At 35.4% G+C, this 16,153-nt stretch overlaps 1 protein-coding gene across 1 annotated transcript in view; it reads right to left on the bottom strand.

Annotated features, from left to right (window-relative positions):
* Positions 1 to 289: 289 nt before the first annotated feature.
* The window catches only part of CRPPA (CDP-L-ribitol pyrophosphorylase A), a 224,285-nt gene continuing 208,421 nt past the window's right edge, over positions 290 to 16,153 (bottom strand). The window contains exon 10 of the mRNA XM_072964899.1: positions 290 to 786. Coding sequence (XP_072821000.1) covers positions 682 to 786 — 105 coding nt within the window. The 3' untranslated portion in view covers positions 290 to 681. The remainder of the gene's footprint in view (positions 787 to 16,153) is intronic.

Raw genomic sequence — 16,153 nt, 5'->3', positions numbered from 1 at the left:
TATTCTTTTTAACTTACTCAGAAAAACCAGAAGCCTCTTAAAATCATGTAAGTCAAAACTGTATTTCATAAAACAAGAAAAACATACACTAAACACGAGAAAAGCAGAAGGAGAGTCCATCTCCTTTAGGGATCTAGAGTAACGTAAGGCTAATGATGAAGATACGTGAACTGGAGTTCACTGCTCTCTCTCTTTTTTTAAGGCATAAAAAATTAGAATGCAGTTCAAGCTAACATATGGAGAGGGGACAATGTTAGAATTAAGAATAATTCTTAGTCTTATTTATTAGTTTCATTCTAATGTGATTTACTAATTAACATAGAGATAATAGTTGACATTTTCTAAATTCTCACTCGTTGGAAGAATTAGCTGAGCCACCATTATTTCTATTTTACCTTTCATGCCTTTGTGAAAAGATTCTTTATGTGAAGGCTATTACTGTCCACTTACCTATTCTTTTCTGGTTCAGGCAATTTATAATTAACATGCACAGAAAGATTTTTTTTTCCCACAGATAAAAACATCGATCCACTTTTATAACCTAAGCACCACATCCTACAAATTATAAAAGACATAAAAGACAACTTAAACATTCTACCACACACAATACGGAGGGAAGCACAAAAGAGATACTTAGGTAACCATTTCTAAGAACCCAGTAGGTGGTATTCTCCATGTTCTTCATGCTATGAGTAGTTGGCCAATGAGTCCAGAATCTCTTCCTTTGATTAAGGTAGCAATAATGGTGGCACCTTGCCTTAAACTTTCCTGTAGCTTCTGTTCATCCTGATAGAAAAGATAAAACAGTAATTATTTTAGAAAGAAGATATCAACCCACTAAATTTAATAAGGAGCTGCTTTTCTTTTTAAAAAAAATTTGTTTTTTAAACACTTTCCCCCCAACTTTATGGAGGTATAATTGACTTGTAACATTGTATAAATTTAAGGTGTACAATGTGATGATGTGATACACATATATACAGCAAAAGTATTACTAAAATAAGGTCAGTTATCATATCAGTCACCTCATATAGTTATCATTTTTTTGGAATGAGGGGTGAGAACATTTAAGATCTACTTTCCTAGCAACTTGCAAATATACAATAAAGTATGATTAACTGTAGCCACCATGCTGTACATTAAATTCCCCTAACTTACTCATCTCATAACTGGAAGTCTGTGTTCTCTGACCAGCATTCCCTCTTTCCCTCCGCTCTTCAGCCCCTGCAACCACTAAGCACAGACGCTGTTTCTAGGAGTCCAAGGAGCCACTTTTCAAGGCTACTGTTCTCTGGGCTCAGCATTCTGTAGAACTCAGACCACAGCCACTGGCAAGGACTTGGTGCCCCAAATACATAAGAAAGACTTTTGTAAGCACTTTCATTATACAAAAAGTACCTGCTGAAGGTACCAAGAAAAACGCTGACACAACTTCAAATGCTAACAAAATGAAACAGAAGATTATTTTCCCTTAACCCAACATCTGACCAACTCTGGCTCTTTACTGAAGTGTGAATATTTCATTGATGATGCAAACCTTTTCTTCACCTTTTTTTCTGAGTGTCCTCAACAACAGACCTGGTCAGACCTGCTTGTCATTTCTGAAGTAAAGATCAGGCAGATTTGTGAAATGAGCTATCTCACAAGTTGCTAAAATGTGGTTTTGCCTTAAAATCATATTGCCTATGAAATTCTGATTTTTTTTCCTAATTATTTAGGCTCCTTAAAGGGATGAGGGGATGATAATATGAAGGGAAAATAAAAGAGGAAACAGAGGTAATATCTGGAGGTCCCTGTGTTATGAAATGTGCTGTGTTCAAAAAGAGGAAACTGGTAACCAATTTCTGCACTTTGGCTTCATCCTTAATGCCTTATCCCAACACTTACTGTGTCACCAGGACCTACTGCTTCTACCTCCTTAGTGTCTCTTGAATCCAGACACTCACACTGCTAGCGCCCACATGATACCTCTGGTCCTGAAGACCTGAAACAATCTCACAGTCTCTCTAAAGTCTGTCCTCTTCTACCACCTTTCCCACAAAGCAGTCAAAACACTTATTTTAAATAATAAAAATCTGGTCACATCAGTATCCTGCCTAAAATCCTTTGAAGGCTGCCTTTGAACTTCAGGATCAAGTCTGAACCCTTTACCTGGTAATGGAAATAGTCTTTTACCCTTCTAGCCTCTTCTTGCCATTCCCTCAGAATCTCTCAGGTCTCCAAGCCATGCAGAACAGTGAAAGATTGTCCAAGCCATTTTTCAAGCTTTCATCCCTTCGCACCAGTTAATCCCTTTGCCAGAAAAGCTGTCCCACTCCCTCCCTAGCCTCGCTGAGACCGGTTACTCCATGAGGTTTGACCCAGATATCAGTGACTCTTGATACCTCCCCTGGCTCCTATTCTCCAGTCCAGGGTGCGTGAGGTCAGTCTATATGTCTCCACAGCTGTGAATTCCCCTACACACTGAATTCTCATGGCCGTTTTAGCTGACCATCTATTCCACCAGATGACGAGTTTCTTGATGTAAAGAATATTTTATCTTTGAATATGAAAAAGTTATCTCAATGCTTAACACATGGCAGCACTCCAATTTATAACAAATTCAAAGCAGAGGAGGCTCGGACTATGATAGAGATATAGTCACCCTTTCAGTTTGACTCATCTGTTAACAATGACCACTATTGGTTTACTTCATTCACTCCTATTTACATATTTAGCCAGAAGTCTGGCGATACTACAAAGAAGAACATGATCACACAGCCACCATGTCGCCATGAGCTCAGGCCTTGGGTCTCTCATCTACGATGGCAGTAGTAAGAGGGCGCCTCTGCTTAAGCTACTCCTTTCCAGCAGTCTCCCTGATTGTGTTCTAAGGTGGGCAGCTGGGGAAGATGCACGGGGGCTAAATAGTGGCTACTTTGCTTCTTGCAAGTGGGTTTTAATGACTTTTCAATAATGGATTTCAAATGCTGTTTTGGTTTCCAGAATATTAAATTACACATACAAATCATTTTAGAGCCAAATATATTAGAGCTTAAAATGTGATATTCACTTATATGGGAATAGATACCATGCATGACACACCGTTTATGACACACATAAATATAGAAAGAAGTATTCTAAAACTGAACAAAACACAGACCAACTCGAGATATGTATTTGTCACTCTCGATGTTACTAATCACTCACAATGTTGCAGGTATGAACACATCTACTCCCAAGTCTTATTAAACTAGGCATACAACAGGTGTTGATAACTAAAGTCCCCTGTTCAAAGGAGACAGACTAACCATAGAGCCTCTCTGAAACCAGCTTACACTAATATTGAAAGCAGCACATTAACAAATAAAGAAATGAATGGGGAAAAAAATCTATTTCAGATCCTAGGGCTGGAGAAATCACATTCTATATCTTGACATAAATCTTCTATGTTCATTTTGAAAGCTCCGTAACTTAAAACAGCTTTAGCTAATAGAATTTAAGTAAGAATATTCTTTTAAACATTACTTTGCCAGTTTTCTATAGGCATCATTTGGAAAGATTACAATTCAGTGAGAAGAACCTCTGTTATTCCACGAAATACTTGCTGAGACACACTTATACTCAGAAAATTCTAGTATGTACAAAGTCAGCTACACAGGCAATTTATGGATTACAAACTCATCTCATAATTACAAATCTCTTCAAAAGTATTGATACCACGGGTTAAGAATTACAAAGAAATCTTGAAAAAGCATTTCCTGCTGACAGTGGATTTGCAAAACAGTGGTTTTTAATTCCCGAAGATAAAGAACAAAGGAGCATTATAGGTGGTCATTATATTACCACGCATGCATATTTACATATACGTATATGCATGTATTTCTTTGTGTGCTCCAAATATTTATAATAAAAATGTTTAATGTTAAAATTAAGTAACCAAGGTCAACATGAACACTGAAAAATCATGTTGATAGTATCCACTTTTGATATGTTATGATGAAATGGCATTTACTTCTGTGGTCTCCCTCCCCAAAACCCACATCCCCAGGCTCATCGTAACAAAAAACATCAGATTCCAATAGAGGGACGTCCTACAATATATCCTACGATGTATCTGACCAGCACTCCTCAAAACTGTCAAGCTCATCAAAAACAAGGGAAGTCTGAGATACTGTCGCAGCTAAGGAGACCTGACAACTAAAAATAGTGTGGTATCCAGAAATTTAAAAAAAAAAATTTGGTAAAACTAAAGAAATTTGAATAAATGATGGCTTTAGTTGTTAATAATAGGGAAAACTGGGTACAGAGTATATGGGAATTCGGTACTACCTTCTCAATTTTTCTGTAAGTTTAAAAAACAAAGTGTATTATTTTTCAAAAGGAAAAAAAAGATGTCTTTAATCAAGCAGTACTTTTCTCTATTTTAAAAATGTTTATGCACCAGAATTATAAAACCTAACTTACAACAGGGAAAAAAAAGTGTGACAATGAATATATGTATGTTCATGTATAACTGAAAAAAATAAAAAATTAAAAAATTAAATTAAATTAAAAAAGTTAAACAAACCTAACTTACAAAGGCAATTTATTTGTGTGCAGTAGTCCATTTGTATATTTCTTTAATAAAATACAATATTCCTTTAACAAACTATGCACTCGATAAAGGCACGGGCTCTAGAGTCAAATGGCAGGTATTCAAATACTGGCTTTGACAATTTTCAAATAATCTTTGAGCAAATTATCCAAGTTTTATAGTTCTGCCTCTTTTCATCTAAAACTGGGGTAACAATATTATCTACTTGACAGATTTTTGTTAAGGACTGAATTAGGTAAGACATGCAAATCATTGATATCCAATAAGTATTCTATAATAATTGCCGTTAGAATTATTATTTTTATGGAATGTGCTGTTTCAGCCGTAACAGAGTAAGTGGTATCACTTACTCACCAATATGACCATTAAATCTGGAAAATTCTGTGTGAAAATGTTGTTTGCAGGTCTAAGACAGTAACCAATGCATGTCAACAATCCTTGAAAGTAGAGCCCGTCAGATCACATTCAGTCCAGATATCTTGCTGAGAGAAGAAGTTTTCGAAACTATAAAGAAGAGAAATAGAGCCCAAGGAGAGAAGGGTGGGGGTTCTGGATGGAAAAGGCACAGATTACAGTGTAAAGCAGTCAGAGTGGCTTGGATTGTGCAAACAACATCCCTGAGCAAGGAGAGTTGCAAAGATTTTGCTAAAAATTTTGCCTAAAACTTTGCTAAAAATTCCTCTTCTTTGGCCAATTCCTAAATGGTGCCTGCACAGGACAAGATTCCCTGGGGCCTAGCCGAGAATAACTGCTGGGAAGCTGGAGGCGTGAGTGGAGACATCAGAGGCTGCACTACACAGAGAAGGAGACGAGATGAGGGTAGCTGGAACGAGGAGACCGTGGTGAAGAGTCTCTGAAAAGCCACGCCTGCAGCCTGAGAATAAAGGCAACTGAACTACAACTGCCTGAACAAAATCTCAACAACTCTGCAAGAGCATGGTGATCTTCCAGGAATACAGATGCTTCCCAAATTTTAATGTTCTTTGGAGGAAGCTGAAATAAGCTAGAGCCTTTATGATGTTTTGTAACTAACATACCTATGGCACACAATAAAACATTACTAGACAAGTAAAGAAATAGAAAGCAAAGCAGCCCAAAAAAAAATTACCCATCAACAAGGAAAAAATTAATTTAAGGAGGTTCAGAAATGATCCATATATTGAAATTACCATACAAGGATTTCAAAAATAACTATGATTAATATATTTAAAAAATAGAGGAGGAAACGGAAATGTTGATGACAAGTAGAAACTTTCAACATAGAATAGGAATCTAAAATCAAAAACATCTTATAGTTTTACAGCATAAACCTTGAAATTAAGAATTAAACTGGGTTAATATGAGAAGAGCAGAGCCAAAGACAGTATTAGTGACCTTGAAGTGAGGTAAAAAAAAAATCCAAACTGAAGCCCAGAGAGAAAAACGGTGAATTAGAACCATTATCATCTTATACCTTATCATCACATTACTGTTCCATTTTCCTCTTCCTCCCTTATCTACTGACACATCCTGCCACCACCACCACCACCACGAAACCTATTTGGAACATTTAGAAAACAGTGTATGGGTTATGTCAATAGCTGTGTCACCAGGGAATATTTACTCCACGAAACAAACAGAAAGTTTTAAAATGTTAACCCCATCCCTAGAAAACCAGTATGATGCAATGTACAAAAATACATACAAGACTGGACCACACGGAATACTGTGGGTGCTGGGCATAAAAGAGCGAGGGAATTCCAAGTGTGGTAAGAGCACATAATGCTGGACCAGTTCCTCAGGGAGGTAGAACCAAATGATGAGAAAAAAATGACAAAATTAGGAACCCGAATTCTCACAATAAAAACTAAGAAGAAAGTGCCCTTCTCTGACAATTAGTGGTACTGAACGTCTTTCATGTGCCTATTGCCATTTGTACGTCTTCATTGGAGAACTGCTTGTTAAGGTCTTCTGCCCGTTTTTGAATTAGACTGTGTTTTGTTGTTGTTGTTATTAAGTTGCATGAGCTGTTTATATATTCTTAATTATGATTATCTTTTAAATACATAGAGTAATTCTAAATTTACTCCAGAGTGATTAAGCCTTGTCAATAGAATCCTGTACTTTAGTTTTATGATATGCATTATATCTTTTTTTTTTTTTGGTTGATGGGCTAGGTTTCCAGCTCATGGTCACATTTATCATCTTTAGTAGAGCAGTGACATCTTGATGCAAAAATTCTCATGGGATTTTGAAGCCATTCGAAAGCTTTTTGGTAATCAGGGAAAAATGGATTTCTTTATTTTCACAGAAAATTAGGATTGAAGATGACACCGCTGTAATTCACAGCAGCTCTTTTTCCCTCAACTCCCTACCGTCCACCTAAAAACTCACACAAGTAAAGCCTGCTGTTCCAGGAGTAAATGACAAAGAAGCAGCACCTTGCAAGTGTCCACGTGGTCAGTTTTCTGTAATGCCACATCCTCAGATTCCTTCCTTACTAGCTGGCCCTTTCAATTTTCTCAAAGGACAACTTTTGGCAAAGCTATCCCCAGTGTACATGAACTTAAAGAACTTTTTAAAAGTGTATTTCAAAACACTGAACCCTGTCATCGTACTACACAGGTATCAGTAAAAGAAGTATAAACAAACATACGGTAGGCTGTTACAGTCAAATTTATGTGGATTCTGCGGCATAGTGTCTCAAAGAATAGGAGGAAAGCGTATGACACCATTGTTCTCAGCTCTATAGACAAGCGGAAGGGAAATCTTTCACAGATTTTCTTCCTCCATACACATCATTCCTAAAGAACACAAAGAAAATCTCTGTTCAAAGAAAATCCATTAATGTAAAATACATGCGTGTATGTATATTTAGGCTTTAGATATCTCCAGAGATTACACAGAACTTTTTGAAGGGTACACATTACACTGTCTCAGCAAATTCCATACCTAAAGCCTAGTTCAACCTCCATGAATTACAAAACTGTTCTGAATTCAAGTTATTTGTATTTTGACATATCTTTTGCCATCCATCCTTGTTTTTAGCAAACTCATGCAAAAAGTATCTACATGACACAGAATTTTAAACACTCCAAAGTGTACTATCTGTATCTATTCATGTCTAAGTACTTATCTCTTACCATCCACACCATATACAATATATAAAAATCCTAAGTTGTAAGACTTCAGAAGCCTTTTAAGTTTTGTCACATTTATAAGATGATATCATATTAAAATAGTTAAAGGCTAAAATTCCTTTCTGTACACATTTTGCTAATATGGAAGAAAAAAATCAAATGGTAACACACTGTCCCCTAGTGGAGACAAAAATAAACGTTTGATATTTATAAATTTCCAAAACTGCAGGAAAAAGGCAGTCACCTACTGATAGTTTGAGGAAAAAACAGTTGTCTCCAAATTAAAAGCATTTGCGTCTCGCTCGTTTGAGTGAAATAACGGACTCCCAAAAACTTTGATAATGAAAGACTAGTGAAAAAGCACTTGGGTTTACTCATTAACATGATCATCACAAAGCACTCCTCACCTCCTTTATTCTTAATGCCTAGTACAAGGCCTTGCACAGACTGAAGGTGCTCAGTAAGTATTTATGTAATGAGATGATTAAAAAAAAAGAGCTGATCAAGAAAACCTGTGGGGGCAGCCCTGTTACTCTGCTGAATAAGCACAGAGAATAAGACAGGAAAGACCCAAATTATGCAGCGCTCAGAGCCGGGGTGCAGTGGGGTAAAACACGGGCAGCCAGAGGTACTAGACATCTGGCCCAAGGAACAAAAGTTCATTATCTTGTCAATTATTTCTAGATTTGGGGCTTGTCACACTGCCATACTCTTTAATTTTCTTACAACATCATTTATATTATCAATTCCCCAACTTAATAAAGTTGAAAAGGCTGTCTCATACACAATGTCTCTTTTAATTAGCAAAAATGTTTTGATCCTGTACAACTTACCCAATAGTTCCCAAGTCCTGCTTGTTTTCTATTGTGATGTCCCTCACCAGCCATTCTCCAACCATCCTAGGTCTACACCCATACCATCTTGTACCTCTAGGTATGTCCTAACTGGCTATTTCTCTCTCTGCCCTTGGCTACTGCTCAAATCTCACTAGAGCAAGCATTTTCACTACATCAAACCCATGTTACTTTTAGCACAAACTTCATCTTAGCACTCATGACTACTGACAATCAACCAAATCAATCTTTCTGACCACAACTGCCACTCCTTTACTATACAGAATCCACTTTTGTGGCCACACTGGTATAACCACTGTTATCCCTTCTCCAGTAAAATGGCTTCCCAGCAACTGTCTCTCTGATTCACATATGTTTTCAAAGACCTGGCTGGGATGACGTCCTCTTATGAAATCATCTATTTTACTGCACATCAGTAATTTACATTGTCATAGTTCGCTTCACAATCTCTTACTAAAATTTTTTATTAGGTTTGTGTATGTATAAATACTATTTTCTTAGCTAAATTGTAAATAGTAAGACAATCCTCCCAATTTAAATTCTAACCTCAAATAAAGTACTCTACCTATAGTATGTACTCAATATTTACTAGCTAGACTAATTTGCTACTTAATTCTATAAAGAACTGGCTTTACATAGGACTATTAATACTTTTTGAATCATCAGAGTTTTTAGATAAAGGATACGTCACTAGAGAAACAACCCTCTAAAAAGAAAAAAGAAAACAAAAACTTGTATCTGTACACAGAAACTGGAAAGTTGTCAAAAACTAGAAATTTGTGCTATACAAGTCCTCTGTGAAAGAAAGCCTGGGTGGAAGAGACCCTGATAAATTTACACTAATACAACCAAGTCAGGAAGATAAAGGCAGACGATGAAGCAGGCATTCTCTTCGGTGAGGCAGCTACATACTAGGTGTTGGTACTGTTTCCAGAAGGCGTGAGAAATGATCGGGTGGACAAAAAGATTACTCAGAGGCGTATCTTCTTGAGTGGATGGCTCAGGTGCTAGTAGAAAAAAAAAAGTATTGATAATTTCTCTTAAAGCATAAAGACTAAATTTTTCCCATAAAACTTAGATTCAAATTTGTAATTACAAACTTAAATCAAGGAAAGAGAACTAAAATGAGCCAATTCAAATATAACTTCTTGGTAGCAATGTGAGAGAGAGAGAGAGAGAGAGAGTGCGAGAGAATGGGAGAGAGAGAGGAAAGTATTGTTGAAATAGTTTTGAGCAGTTAAAAAAGAAAAAGATGTCTGGTTAATGACCATTAGCTCCACAGAAGAGTATTTACCCACTGTATTAAAAACTCTTATTTCCTTCCAAAAGTTGCAGCTTACAGAAGGAGTTCTATCCTGACCAGAATGGTGCCAACGTGTATTAGTCTTGAGTAGCAAAAAACTAGCCTGACAAAGCTCTCTCCCACAATGCCTATAGGGCTTCTTCCAAATAGGAAGGTAGAAAAAACTCAGGAGACATGTGAAACAATTTTTTAGGTGGAAAGAACTATTTGGAATCATTAGAATTAAATCTCCATCTGAAATGATGCTACTAAGTGAAATGATGCTATAAGGTTCAAGAAGATACTCTGACCACAGAAGTGGGAACAAAGCAGGAAAAAATTTATGTCACAAGAGATTTCATGTAGATATTAAATAAGTGTATTTGAATTAAATATACTATTGGAGATGGTAGATAACCCACTTTCTCTATATAAAACCAGTTTAGATAAATGGAAGACAGATTTGAAAATGTCTAGAACTCAGAAGAAAAGAACAAAAGGTTAAAAGTAGTGAGAAGAAGGTCAAGGCATTAATCAAAGAACTAAATTATATAAGGTAAGCCTGAAGAGAAAACACAACAGATAATGCAAAAGTCACGATAAATACGTAGAAGAAAATTTCCTGAGTTAAATAAAGATCAAGTCTGTAGATAGACAGGTATCATTCAGTGCTTTTCAAAATTAGTGAAAGAATTCCCCAAAGAAGCCATATTTAGATGATACCTTCAAATTTAAAGATAAAAATTCAACAGCCTCTGTCAGGCCATACATGTTATTTTCAATAGACAAAAATTGCTCTTGTGCAACTTCTCTGGAATGCTAAAAACCACAAGAAAATGGGATTTAAAGAAAAGATTATTACCTAGGAATCCTGGCTAACTGTCAGAAGAACAGAAAAGGAGACTTTATGGAGTATGCTCTGAAAGCACACCCATTATTGAAACCTCTCTTTAAAAAAAGGCCGTGTTTGAAAACTTTACTTTTCCAATAATGAAATAAATGAGGACAGAGTAAGAACAAAACTCCTTTCAATGACTATATCTCAGGAACTTACCTGGTACCAGGCTGTAAGCTATATGTTAAGATGTGAATAGATAGATATGTTTTTCCTGTCACGGATTATGTAGTTGGGTAAGTCAGCAAACACATAAACACATAAACGCATTCACAATAACAAGTTATGAAGAAAAAAAAAACAAACCAGTTTTGTATCAGAATGAATCCAGCATTACAATTTCCAGGCAAAAAATATTTTAAAACTATGTAAAAAAAAATACAAAGAAATAAAGATGGAATCACAAAAAATGAGCAAAGGCTCTCATGATCAGATATGAAAAATAAGAAACAGAACTTTTACAAATAAAAAAATAACAAATTTAAACAAAAAAAATCTCAGAGGATGGACCATACATCAGATTAGACACAAATGAAAAGAAAATTATTGAAACTGGAGACAGAGTTGAAAAAATTACTCAGAATTCACAGCAAATAAACTTGGAAAGAGTGATGCAAATAATAAAACAACATTTGACAAGCACCACTACATAAATGTTTCCAGCAAGAATCATCAACACATACTAAAATTAGCCTGCAAAACTATGATAAAAATTGGGATATTTACACAGTCTAATGATATCTCCCTGCAAGATACTTATTGACTATAAAGGGAAAAACAATAAATTTTCAGTGGAGAAACCTGGCAAACACTGTCTTAAGTGATCACAATTAACATCAACATGAGTGCGACACACAGGTATCATTTGACCCCGACATGACACACTGAAAAAAACAGAACATTACTTCTATGTTGTCCTTGCCAAAAATGCAAAACCTGAATGTATTCATGAGAAGACATTACACTAAGTTAAATTAAGAGACATACCACGTAACAGGCCAGTATTTATCACAAGCGCAAGGTCACGATAAACAAAACGGATGTGTCCCAGATTAAAGGAGACTAAAAAGTGATGACAGCAAAATACACCATGTGTTCCAGGATTGAAACCTGGACCAGAACAAAGAATGATGGTGGGAAAATGGATGCAATTTAATAAGAGTTGTAGTTTAGAGAATACTGTCATGTCAGTATTGATTTTCTGGTATTCATACTATGGTGATGTGAGATGTTTAGTTATTCTGAGTCAAGGGTATACAGGGATTCTCTGTCCTATTTTTGAAACTGTCTGTAAACCTAAAATTATTTCAAGATGAAAGTTAATAATAATAGGGAAAAAAACTAATGAAAAACAATAAAAGAAAATTAAACAGTTAAGAAGAAAACATGAGAAAAGTAGAAGAGCTGGAAAGCGAAAAAAAATTGGTTGAGCGTAACCACTTCAAATATTTTTCTAATTTGAATTAATGTAAAAAACTAAGCTCACAGGTAAAAACACAAGGACTGTCAGGTTGGATTAAAAACTAAACACAGCTACATGCCCTTTGTAACAGCCACGCCTAAAACACAAGGACACAAAAGGCTGAAAGTCAAGTGACTGAAAAAGAAACACCAGAGGGACACTCACCAAAAGAAAGCCTGGCTCACCGTGTTCAGTATATTCACTAAAAACCACAGACTTCAATTGCAGATAGAAGATCACTAAAAAGTTACATGGTCTCCTTCACCTGAGGCAGGTTTTGGATATTGAGGGGAATTACAGACTCCGTTTTGGATAAATCTGAGATACAAGGGAGACATTCAAGACAAAATAGCAAATAGGCAGCTGCATATGTGAGAAAGGAATTTGGAAACTAGTCATTTTCAAATGAAGGATATTTAAAGCAAATGAGCAGGTGAGAACTCTGAGGGACCACACAGGACAGTGCTCATAGCATCTGCAGCATTTAGAGATCTAAGGAGCGGTCGAGGAGTCTGAGAAGGAGCAGACACACTTCGTAGGAGGAAATCAGGAGTGCGGTATTATGGACACTGAGATAAAAGGATCGTCAAGAAGAAAACAGTACTTCATTGTCCATCAACAGTAACAGGTTGTTAAAGAAAAATCAATCACGTATACAGAGATAAAAGGTAAGTGTTTCAATAGATTATGAAGCAAAGTGATGATTTAATAATTAATAATTCCCCAAGATAAGGTTTTTTGAAAAATATGCAATTTAAAGTACATAACAAACCTCTGGAATGTGAAAAGGTAATGAGAAGTCATACTGAATTTCTTATTTTATACAAAGTCAAGCCAATATATATTAAATCATCAATATTTTAAGTTAATAAGAAAAAAAGTAAACATGCCTATCAAACAAAAAACCATCGGCAGTAGTATGAAACAGGGCGCCACCTCACAAAATCACTAGGGGAAAATAAAAAAAAATACAACACAGCCTGTGAGGTAAATTCCATTACTTAGAAACTTAAACCAAGAGAGGTTGAATAACTTGTCCAAAGTCATATAGATAATACCTGAAAAAAACCAACTTGAAACCAGGATCAGAAGGTAGATTCCAAGCACTTAACAACTTAAGGGATAATCTTAAAAAACTTACGTCTCTAACCAACTCAAATTTAGACTCATCAATTTTTTCTCTCAGCTTAATATCAAATTAAAAAACATAATCCCTCTTAAAAATTTTAAATGAGCAGCCAGTGGCAGTAAGTTTGCTGTGTGGTCTAACACACAGCACGGTCCGCATATCCTGCCCCTCAAAAGGCAAAAAAAAAAAAAAAAAAAAAAAAATTTAAAACAACCAAGTTAATTTATGTTTTATGATGTGAAAATAAACTGCTGAGAGAATTCAATCTCTTGGGTCAACAAAAATAAAAACTCAAACCTGTAAATTGGGACAATGATTCCAGAATTTGTAACATCCAGACAAAAGGTAGAAGCCAGCATTTTTCAGTGAATATTGATGGAGGAGTTAAAAAAGGAGTTCTGTAAAACAGATGGAGGGTACATAACGCAAATATTTACTGAGTCAAATGTCACTTTCTCTTACAGTTTACGCTGTCACACACGTACACTGCAAAGGTGAGCAGGAAGCCTTGTCAATTTCAGGAACTGTCATGCCATAAAACGATAAGCCATAGGGAACAACAAATACCAGAGTCAAGCTGCTAAAGCAAAGGGCAGAAATAAAAATCTAAACCAAAACATACATTGATTTGACTGTCATGGTTGGTTGGGTTTGGCATGATCCCTGGCAGGATCTGTTTTATATTGAGACATGATGAACGTTTGCTTTCTCTGCCGACATGTTTTCAGTGAGGTGTAGAACATAGGAGAGCCTATGCAACATTTTAATTATTTCTCCAGCATTATAATAAACTGAAAAAGATCTGGGAAGAACACAAATAAGCAGTACATTAGAAATCTCCTGTGGCACCCTGGAAAACTTACAAAGGAAACACTAACATGTTTTCCATTCCCCCAGCTTAAGGCATAATTCTCCAGTTTCCTGGATATACTAATTTCATAAAGAATAATTTAAGTGTTATATAGAACACACACAATCAAAAAAGAAAACCTACAAAATCTTTCTTCCTTTTAATTGTTTATTCATTCTGATTGGGATTGGAAGGCCTTTAAAAGACAAATAAATGCCTGATGGCTATAAATAATTAAAATACTAGCAGAGAGGAGTAATAATTACAAGAAAGAAAATGTCTGTCTGGATTATACACATGTCCAATGAAAAGAGCAAGAGACACTGCTGAGTATTGAACAACAATGAAAGCAAAGATGATTGATAATCTTTAAGAGAATATATTAAAAGACATTTAAAAGTAAATTTGAGTTCAAAGATAGGAAATTCTTATAAATAATTGCATACAACATTCTTATAAGAAATATAATCCTCTCAAATAATGAAATAAAAGAAAAACTTGCACAAAAAAATCTAGCCTGCCAGATTTGTTTTATTTGGATTCCAGCATTTTATTTGGAAATAAATTCTCATCATTACAGGACAAAAACAAAAACACACTCACAGAGATTACCTAAGAAGACTGTGGTTTACAATGGCATTCCTCTGGATATTATATGTCTCATTTTTTAAAAAAGTCTTATGAATTTTAGGAAATGAAAGCTTGGGGAAGTTTGTCTAATTATTATGGAAGAAACCTTTGGTTTCGTTCTTTAGGTTCTTAATAATCAATACTGAAGGGACTTTCTGATTTACAATTATTATTTTTATCCCAATAAACAATTTCATGCACAACCCTTTATAGCATGATACCTTTTTGATTTTTTACTAGTTATGTGGTGTATAGAAGGAATAAAGTGGATATTTTACAAGGGAAACAAAACAGATTTATTTAATCAAAGAGTAAAAGAAATCCTTGTTTTCAACTGGGTATATTTTAGACATACGATTTTTAGAGAACACAGAGACGTTTTCAATAACTCATAACATTAGTTTAGTTGCTTACAACAGTGATTCAAAAAGTTGTTAAAGGAAGATTGTAAATTAATCAATAAATGCTATATTTTAATATGCTTGACCTTTAAACACTGTAAGATTAAATGACACTAGGCTTCTCAGTACTTATTCTTCTGCCCTTCTAGACAAAATAACCAGTTGTCATGTTCTGCAGTTTGGTATGTTGCTCGTTTCAAGGGTGTATAAACATCAAAAGATCAGCTTAAGTTATAGAAGAGGAATACTGAATGTAGATGAACTACAAGGGACTCAAAATTCAAGTTAAGTCTAAAGGCAAACTATGTTAGACTCATGAGGACCTATCTTGTTTGCTGAGAAGCGAGATTCAGAATCTTCAGTTAACTCAGAGATTGGTCCAGCAACATCCACTTTCACATCATCCACTAGAGGCCAAGAATTAAAGTAAAACAACAACAACAACAACAACAACAACAACAACTTTCATAGGTCTTCACAGAGGATCGCCCAACATGCTAGGCCACCCGAGTATCATGTGATGGTAATGAACAACTCTAAAATAGGGCCTGTATGCCAAGTTGTATGGTGCCTATAAAGGCATAGGAAGAAGTCACTATGCCACACTGAACTATGCAAACCCATGGATTGGAGATCTGAAAGGAATACCGAATTTGTGTGGTTTTAAACTGCTTTACTTACAGTTCTCTGCATTTTAGAAAAATAGCTTGACATATGGGGGGGGGGGGGGGACAAATACGTAAAGGTTTTCTCCAGCACCAAAAAATTGACAAAATTAAATTTTCTTTAAATAAACAAAAACAAACCAAAAAATTGTATATAAATTTGAGTTAAGAAATAATCATCCTAATTTTAAACTGCTAGTCACCTCTTTTCAAGAGCCACTCAGAAACTTAATACCTGAAATGGCATTTAACATACAATCTCTTATTTTCATTTGAAAGAGGGAGAGGAA

The sequence above is a fragment of the Vicugna pacos genome, chromosome 7 (assembly GCF_048564905.1).
Source record: "Vicugna pacos chromosome 7, VicPac4, whole genome shotgun sequence".
NCBI classification, from domain to species: Eukaryota; Metazoa; Chordata; class Mammalia; order Artiodactyla; family Camelidae; genus Vicugna; species Vicugna pacos.
The sequence above is the reverse complement of the archived record's forward strand: the minus strand, read 5'-3'. Positions and strand labels throughout refer to the sequence as shown.